Consider the following 9,662-nt stretch of genomic DNA (forward strand, 5'->3'; position numbering starts at 1 on the left):
CTTTAAGTAGATCATGAATTGATCTTTATATTGCAGAGTGAGATGTGACTAGTTTATGTAGTTTGGTTTATTTTTATATTGTTATACTTTAGAGCAATGCTGCAGTGTATCCGAACACTTCAGTTTATATATGAAATGAAGAGATGGAAGTTTTATAGATATAACAAATCTGGTTAGGGAGAAGACTTCAATGTGGGATGCAGGCATGCTTGAAAGCATGAACTAACAAGTTTTAATGCTCTCATAGCAGTTGCTAAGTTCAGGGGAATAAGAGCAGTGGAAAAGTAGGACGTGGGATGCTGCTTCTGCCTTGGTGCAGTATTGCTGGGAAAAGGCTAAGGGCAGGAGAGGGAACAATGCAGCCTCTAGAGAGTCCCAAAAGGAAGATGTAGTCTTGGCTGATAACAAATGTGGAGAACTCTGCATGGCTTATGCTCAGTTCTTTATTTTAGGATGATTGCAAGTGAAATAGTAATGTTTCCTGCTTTTGTATTCTTTGTGTTTACATAGCCTCTGATATTTTAACACTATATATTTGTTTTAAAGCAAACACAGATCAGGTACTTGGATTTTGTTCCAGGAAGACTTGGACAGTTTTTATTTAACTCTTACAACCTACCTCTATCCAGTAGGCAGATGACAGATCTTCTGGGCAATTGAGTATGAGACTAATAGTCACACTAACGTGATCTGTACCAGTGACTTTTTCACTGTGTTAGTTGTGAAGAGGAATTTAGTGAAACATACCTGCTTGTTAAGTCTTGCGTAGGAAAGATTAAAAGGGTTTTGTTTACCCACCAACCCATTTTATCTTTGTCTTACTCAGTCTTCCTGGGGGAGGAGAATGAGGGTCCCTTTCAGTGAAAGGTTAATAGTAACAGAAATCTTATTACAATCAGAAGCCGCCTTAGACTTTCACTGAAGTCTTTTTGGATTTGAAAATGCCTTTATCTGCAGGTCTGAAACTGGAAACAGAGCTGTGTGTCTTCCCTGGCCAAACTGTTGTGCATTGGAGAAGTCCCTTGGCATCTCTGGCAAAACTAATCTAACTTCTAATGAAAACTGGAGCTGTACAATCAGATTGCACAAATACCATAATTGTTTCAAACAACACACTATGACATCTTCCATTAATTCTTTCCCTGCTATTGTTTTATCTTTGTTCTTGACTATTTGTATGTATGAGATTTTCCTAACTTTGGAAAATAGGGCTCAGAGCCTTATATCACTTGAGAGCTTTTGAAAATCTCAGCAAGTGTTTTAACTTCCTACTGTAAACTGGAATGTCTACACAGATAAGTAAATAATATGATTTATTTAAATCTGAAATGGTTTCTTCAGCCTAGCTTGTATCCTGCACTCAAAAGTATTCCTTTAGGAAGTCACTTGCTCCTTAGGGCCCAAGAATAGTGACTATAATAAGCCTGTAAGCTTTATACATAAAGATTTTTAGATCATTAAATCACAGTGTGCCTGAGAAGAGGGAGAGAAACCAGTCTAATATGTTCCCCATACACACCTCTAATTCCAGAAAAATATTTTCAGTTTCCCAGATTATACCCACTAAGGCTTTTTAACTGAGTAACTAAACATTTTAAGTAGTGCAATTTATAACTAAATTGGTTGTCTGACCAAGTCCTTGAATTTGCTTTAAAACTACTGTTCAGCAACTGAAGTTTCAAATTAAATCATCAAAAATGCTGAGATGCTTTGAGCCATTAAATGAAGCTGATGAATTATTTTTTTATGGCAAAAACCTCCTGCTGGATTTTATTAGAGAGTATTGTTGCGCATCTTGCAGAATAAAAGGCTCATTTGTCGTGCAGGGCTTAATGAATTTGAAAATGAGTTGCTGTCACTTGTCTAGAGCATTTGTTGAGAGGATCTTTCAGAGGGCACGAAGCTCTTCATTTTTAAGACCATGATGTTGTTTTTCAGAGGCTGTAAAGGACCTCGGTACCTGGAAGCAAGGAATGTGGCAAGACAAATAGGGTTTGACATGAATTATTAAAAATAAGAGTAAAAATGAACATTTTAGCAAACCGCCTTTTCTATTTTTGTAGCTGGCTTCCCATTTAAAAATGAAAAAGCTTCCTGTCCTGTTCTGCAGGACAAAGTCCTTACTTTGTAACTGGAGAAAAGGATGTGTCTCATGGGAGTGGACACTGATAGTAGACACCATAGTGTCAAATGCCAAAGCAAAAATATGGAAGTTACTTCTCTCCTGACTGTTGTTTTTGCCATGTTGATGGTTACCTAGAGAGCCAGAGGGGAAGCGAAACAAAGGAGTGCTGCTTGGCAGTTGGGCGTAGGTGTCTTTATCAATATGATGAAAGAAATCTAATGCTTCATGGTAATATTAAGTTGATCCTGAGAACTGGCCATAACTCCAGGGCTCTTGGCTCCAGCTTGCAAGGCAAAGGGCCAGCAGAGCTCTGGCGAGCGTCCTGCCTGTTTGGGCTCCAGTGTCCCAGGTTGTTCAGTATGCCTCTACCAGGCTTACTCTGCTTCTTCTGCTACTTTACCTTTTAAGGCTGATGTTACATATGACATAGAAAAAAATTCAGGGAGTAATGCTTTTGCTTTCTCATACCAGCTTGCAGTGCTGGTATTTTTCCATAAGAAGAAAATGGTGTAGGAAAATGACATTTTCTATGAAACACCGTACGAAATCAGTGTGCCTCTTGTACGCTACTGAATGGCTTTACAGCATCGGTGTCTCTTCTCAGTGCCATGACTTCTGCATAACACTAGACTTCTTAGCTGTATTTTGATGTTTGATGTTTGAAAACTGATGCTAGTATGGCCAGGTGTGATGTGGTTAGGAAGAGTTTTATACTTGAAGAATACAAGATGAGTGATGAGTAAATTTTTCTGGGTGCCTAAAAGTTTTGTGATAGAATCTGAATGAAAGGTTTATAGAACCTCAGATGGTTTGGGACTGGCTTCGTGAAATGTATTTTATATCACTGCAGTTGAGATGAGCTAAATTTCTAATTTTCTGTATCTTTTTGGGATGAATTAAAGGTTGGGATTTTGTTTGTTGGTTGGTTTTATTTGGGGTTTTTTGGTCATTATTTTTGTGTTTTGTTTTGTTTTTAAGGTATTCCCTTTATTTGCATTTCAAGGTAGTCATTCTATTATGCTTTTATGCTTCAAACTCCATTATTTTCCTCTCTGCAAGACTGCTGAGGTGGATATATTTATAAGTAGTCCTTCTGGCCATGTCTGTGCTGTAATTTTTAATTAGATAGGCAGCCAGAACATTGACTAAATATCTCCTAATGTATTTTAAATAATTAAACAACAAAAAAGCAGTAATTGTCCATTTTTTTTCTAAAAGGTACTTCTTCCCATAGTGCTTATATGTTGCAGATGAGCTGACTTGTGTCTATCTTGCTTCTCTAGTAGTTTAAAAAGAAATGAAATATGGCAGATAAAAGTTTCTGTGATAACGAGGAAAGTTGAACGAGGTAACTGTGTAAGTTGTTATTAGGCCATAGAGCTGACCAGGTGGTTGGTTTGTCATGAGCCAGTTTCTGAAAGAATTGAGAGCATTTCACTCCACAGAAAGGAATGGGTTTTTTTGTTTGTTTGTTTTGTTAAATGGGAAGTGCACAATCCTTTTCTCTTGCATAAAGGTCCTGTGTTCTGCTAGCAAGTGACTGCAAACCTTTTACCAATTATTATTTAGGCTGCTATCTTTATGAAGGAAACTGGAAGCTATAAAAATACTCTCACTTCACAGCCAGAGTATAAAAATATTTTTAATATATTTGTGTTATTAAAGATGATGCTGGTAGATGTCGTCCTTGTCAGAACCACACGAGCAGTGTTGTCCTTAGTTACCATGCAACAAACTTGTGCTCTCTTACAGTAGCAGTGCCTCTCTTATTTTCAATCACCTTGCTAATGAAGGTAATGTCTGTGCAAATCTCTTCTTGTAGATACAGCTGCTAAAACAAGAACTCTGCCGTACTTTATGTTGTCTTTTTATTTCATAGTTCTGCATCTTCTCATCATCTTCATTCTCTCTCTGTCCTTATGCTTTCTAAGGCTGTTAGACCTGAGTTCTTAGCTTGTTTGCTTTGTCAAGGGACAAGCAATTTCATCTTACACTTAGCCTGTTACATGGAATGTGTATGTTTTCTTGATGATGTGTTTCTGTCTATGGAAAAATTTCCTTTCTCTGTAGGAAGACTAGATTTTTGATTAGTCACTAACCCTTTTGATTGAGGTTGAGTGTTGCTGACTAAATTCAGTAACTGGAACATGTTGAGCTTCTATTTATGGTTACTAAAATTGAGAAATCTATATGCTGGCTTGACAAAATACGTTTGTGCCAGGTGAGACTTTTTCAGGATTGTTTCCTGTTGGTGGAGTCTAACCACTGACTAGGAAGAGGCGTTGGAATTGTTCTCTGTGGGAAACTTACAGCAAATTACTCCTTGTGTTATTGCTCATCTCAGACTGACAAGAATAGGGTCAAACAGAAGAGGACTTAAGTTACCTCTTGCTCTTTCCAGATGCTGTGAGCCAGCTGTGACGTTCCTGCTGGAAAGGGAAAAATTAAATTGTTGCTGAAAGTAGATGAATGCTGCCTGGTGTATGAACGGTTTTGTTTAATCAGCATGAATTTATTTAAATAGCAGGACAGTTTTCAAAGATGACTGCTTCTTGCTCTCTGGGTGCTGGGTAATAACCCCTCAAGAGCAGTGCTGTGCCCATTTGCCACTTGGTGCTGTTCCTCATGAAGGGTGGTTCCTGCATTGCAAATGATGCTTTTAATTTTTATTTTTTTTTCCTGTGATCACTCTGCATGTGATTGCACTTTCACTGGTTACAGAGCCCCTGCTTTAGGTTAAATGAGACACTAGTTGTGAAGTTTTTAGCTATGTATTTGGAAGTTTTTTGGGGTTTTTAAATTTGTTTTATTCCTACTCCCTGCTGCTTTGAGCTTCAGAATAATCTAGGTTTTATGAAAGGCTTTTGATTCTCAAGTATTTTTAGATATAGGCATCTTCCACAGGTATAGCAGTCCATCAATTCCAGCTTTTGACTGCAGGATCCTCTTAAACAAATTGTGATTAACAGAAGAGGAGTAAGAGCAGTTAGAGCTTGTTCTACCTTAAGTGACTAGTGACTATCAACAAAAAGGGGAGGAAAGAAACAAATTACTGTAAGTACCACAGAAGTATTTTTAATACTTTCTCCTGGAACATTCTGGCAGTTGTTACGTTAGGCTCTGTTTCGAACTTGCATGTGTTTTAAATTAAATATATATAAATAAATGTTGGAAGAACATGTTATCTTTAGTACTTTCTGTTCTGCAGATGAAAAAAACATAAGTCTTTTGCTGTACATAATTTTAGTGTGTTACTAAAGAGTTCTGAAAATATTAAAAATGGAAACAAAACCTGAGCTTAAAATTTTACTGTAAATGGAAACTGTCAGAAAAAATGTGAACTGGCTGCTTACTCTAAGAACTTCAGTATTTTGGGGAAATCCAATTTCTCTTCCCAAAGAGAGATGGTCTGGAACTGTCAGATGCTCCTGATTTCCCAGATGATGGACTCTGGTAGCTTTTGTGGATTGTGATGAGCAATTCTTTCCATTAATTTTTTTTCTCTGATGGAAGACCTGAGCATGTTTGAGAGAGTGCACATTGGGTCCTGTAATCTGTTGCCATTAGTCTGATGAAATTATTTTGAGCTAAGATAAACTATGAATGTGTGCAGGTCTAGATAGTACTGTTGTCTCTGCTGTCTCTTAAACACTTGCTCTTATTTTCAAGTGAAATAGGTAGCGGTTTTTCTACTTTGTGTGAACTATAATGGATGAGGGAAGGCTTTCACTGAAGTTCCAATGGTCATAAAAAAGGAAGTTTGTTCATATAAATTAAAGGGATGCTCCAGGGACTGCCTTTCCTGTTTTATTCATGATCACTGATGTGGTATTGTCTGCTTCTGGTTAAATGCTCTTATTTTCTTACTATGAAAAGAACAAAAGGCAGTTTTTTGTAACAAATCTTGACAAATACCAGGCTTATGTGTATGTGAGAGTAATGGAGACGAAATTCAAATGGGTAAGAGATTCTCCCCACCCCCCTACAGTAAAACCACAAAGAGATAATTTCAGCATGTGAAATTTTTTCCTCATCCTACTAAGAACCAGTTTTATCCCTTGTGGAATGGGCACGTACACCTTTGGGTCTCTGGAGCGAGTGATTTTGCTTGTGATACACATACCATCAGGGGACAAGAAAAGCTCGTACTTGGATACGCAGTCTCTAGCAGAGGAACATATCTGTAGGAGGTAATGCAGTGAGCTTGTGTGCTCTTTTGTTTACACCAGGTAAAGGTGGATTTAAATTAAAACCAGCAAGCTTGTATCCCCCTGCTAATTTCACCATAGTGCATCAACCTACAGAGTGTTCTGTCTTCTTGCCAGAGTGAATGTTAAAGATGAATGTACAGAGATGCTTTTCTTATAAAAATGAACTTTGAAGAGACTGAAGATGATGAGAACTGAAGTCAGATACTCAAACCGATTTTACTTTTATTTATTTCCCTCTTCCCGTAGGCTACAGTTCTGCATTAGTCATTTATCATGGAATGAAGTTGTGGTTGCTGCCATGGGATTGGGGTTAAAACAGAGGAGACTTTGCAGGAGAGGAATTAATATAAATTTATAAGATATTGCTTGCATAAATAACAGAAAACAATAGTATTTATACCCTTTTATAGCACAGTTGCCTAGAATAATACATACAGTAATACTATGATATGGACATGGCTGCCGTTCCCCTATACGTAGCTGACTTGTTCTTCTGTTTTATCAACTTCATTCTCCGTGAGCAGCAATGTATCCATCAGAATGGCCGATGATGCCTGGATGGGTGAGCTCCTCAGCCTCATTGGGCTCTGGTACATAATGGGGTTAATCCCATTTCTCATCCCATGCATGACAAAGAGCTTGGAATTTTCTGCCACAGAGCTTCTGAAAGAGATCCTGCTGGAGCACTTCCGAAGGGCCTTGATAGGCTTTGTGGTCCGATAGTTGCAAGTGATATACCTGCTGAAAGCCTCCCTAAATGTTTTGTTGAAGAGTGTATAGACAAGAGGGTTCACTCCTGAGGATAAATATCCTATCCAAACAAATATCTCCATAAGCTTTTGAAAAACCTTCTTATTGCAGGAGTTGCACAGAACTGAACTTATGTTTGTTATGAAGAATGGGCACCACATCAACAAGAAAAGAAAAAATACAATCCCCAGAACTTTTGATGCCCTTTGTTCATTGGTTATCGTTTGCATGGACTTCCTTCCAATCATAGATGTTCTGCAGATAGTCATGTCGTTGGACAAAGTCTTGTCCTTTCTGGTGCCATTTAGCATGGCCACCTTTTCTGGCGAGGAGGCAGGTGTTGTGTCACGCTGAAATACTGTAGACACTGTTGACCAAGTGAAACGCTGAGGTGGCTTGTTGATCAGGTAGGCCTTCTTGCGTAGCACTTGGATTGTCAGAAAATAAGTGACTATCATGATAGCGAGGGGAATGAAGAACGCGGCCACCGAGCCGTACAGAATGAAGTAATGAAACCGATCAGGTGTCAGGACACATGTGATGTTTGTCGAGTTGCCGTTTCCATCTTCAATGCCTCTGATAGGGACTGGAATAGCAATGCCTACAGGAGAAAAACCAAGTACTTCAGTGTATGGTAACCACTTGCAATCTCTTTTTTGCACCTGAAGCATTAGGGTCTCTAAAGAAAGGTAGTTCCTGTGCTCTGGAGCAGGCACAGGGTGACAGAGAGAATGTGAATTGTTGAGAACATCACATGGGTAATTGGGCAAATAGTACTTTGTGAGACTTGGCAAGCTCAGCTTTACCAGAGTGCCCTTTCTAAGGAGACTGGGCCTAACCCTCAGTGATTGAGGAAGCAGTATAAAGTTGCCAACTTCTCTAGAGTAAAACTCGTTAATTACTTTGTTAGAATTAGTGTGGCTTTTCCTCCAGTGAAATGTGTTTCCCCAGTTGTAAAACTCGTTAATTACTTTGACTGTAGTTGTTAGAATTAATGTGGCTTTTCCTCCAGTGAAATGTGTTTCCCCAGTGCCATCTGCTTCCCCCGGCCCACCCACAGGGTAACCTTTGCACTTTCTGAAGGGTAGTTCTGTAAATGCATAAAACTTGTCTTTCCCTCTTATCTTAACCACATCAAGTGACTGGACACAGACAGCTGATTTTTTTCACCCTCCTTGGCTCTTTCATATATACAAGTAGTTAAATAGATGCCAGAATTATGCAGCGTGTGTTTGAGATGGATTTGTTGTTTAAAGTCTCTTGCATATTTAAGAGTGTTTAAATGAGGCTAGCTAGCTCTGTAATTCACTGCTCGTTTGAAAAAAAAATGTTAGCAGTCTTGTCTTTTAAATTAATTTTTTACAACCACTAAATTACAGTCAGCACTTCATTTGCCAGCAGTCTGACATTACAATGAAAACAACAGGTTCCTTGCTGTCTGGTGAAGGTTATTTGTGAAATGTTTCCTGATACCACTTAATGAGATCTAGGGATTTACTGTATTCCTTTGCTACTTTTCTTACTGAAGTTGGTTGAAGGCATCAAGAGCAAAATGGTTTACCCTTCAGCCACTTGATCCCTTTCTTAATAAGAAGCACACCTTCAGATACAGCAAACATTTAAAATGAGGATTGAACCAAATTAACCTTTGATTTGGAGGACCATGGCTCAGCTGTAGAGTACTTCTATGTTGGATAAAAAAGAAATGAAAAAGTACAGCACTGATTAATAACAATAAATCAGGCGTTAAAAGGTCAACTTATAAGTGTCTTGTCATGCTATAGAGTTTCCTTTTTTGTGATAAAATAGATAGCATCTTTTCTTCTATCATCACAGCTCTTCCAGAATTTTTTGGGGGTTTCAATTTTTGGTTTTAGGTATGTATGCCTCAGTCAAGAAGGTTGTTTTCCTATGCATCGTTGGCCTTAATAATCCAGAATAATTTTGTTTTTTCTCTTGCACACAGCACGCAGCACTATGCCTATGGCTGCCTGCAGCACGCATTAAGTTATTTGAGTTAAATATTTTCACCTTCTTAGCTCATTTAACAGATTTATTTTTTTTTTTTTTAAGCATTAAAGACAAGTGAGGTGCCACATGCACTCCACAGAGCTGCTAGTATCATCAGTTTATACCTTTGCATCCTTTATATAAACTGTTCAGGATTTGATGTTTTGGGTTGGGGTTTGTTTTTTGGGGCGGGGTTTTTGGTTTTTTTGCTTAGCAGTTGGCCTTTCTATATGCTGAATTGCCAGAGCATCTCAGTCTTCAGCATGAATGTTACCAGCCACTCACTTATCTTTCAGTCATTGATGTAAGTAATTAGCTTTTTTTTTTTTACTTGCTTCATGGGACAATTATAAGGCACAGATTTTAGCAGCATCTGCTCAAGGTTTAAAATTGTGTTTGGAACAGAATATTCAACCACAGGAACTTGGAATCTTGCTTTTCTGGGAGACATGGTATGCATGCAGGTGTTGTCTTCTGATTTTTGGACTTTTGGGACCATGAAGAAGGGCGATGATTATCCCTACTCAATCCTTGCCCTTTCTGGTAACCCTGATAAGGACCAGCGG

At 38.4% G+C, this 9,662-nt stretch overlaps 2 protein-coding genes across 2 annotated transcripts in view; one reads left to right on the forward strand and one right to left on the reverse strand.

Annotated features, from left to right (window-relative positions):
* PSMD1 (proteasome 26S subunit, non-ATPase 1) overlaps positions 1–9,662 on the forward strand; it is a gene marked incomplete at its 5' end in the record, with an annotated part of 69,643 nt that overhangs the window by 19,301 nt on the left and 40,680 nt on the right. The gene's annotated exons all lie outside the window — the stretch shown is intronic.
* The window catches only part of HTR2B (5-hydroxytryptamine receptor 2B), a 9,130-nt gene continuing 6,023 nt past the window's right edge, over positions 6,556–9,662 (reverse strand). Inside the window, exon 3 of the mRNA XM_010169836.1 lies at positions 6,556–7,687. Coding sequence (XP_010168138.1) covers positions 6,807–7,687 — 881 coding nt within the window. The 3' untranslated portion in view covers positions 6,556–6,806. The remainder of the gene's footprint in view (positions 7,688–9,662) is intronic.

This window comes from Antrostomus carolinensis, unplaced genomic scaffold (assembly GCF_000700745.2).
Source record: "Antrostomus carolinensis isolate BGI_N321 unplaced genomic scaffold, ASM70074v2 scaffold11316, whole genome shotgun sequence".
Taxonomy (NCBI): Eukaryota; Metazoa; Chordata; class Aves; order Caprimulgiformes; family Caprimulgidae; genus Antrostomus; species Antrostomus carolinensis.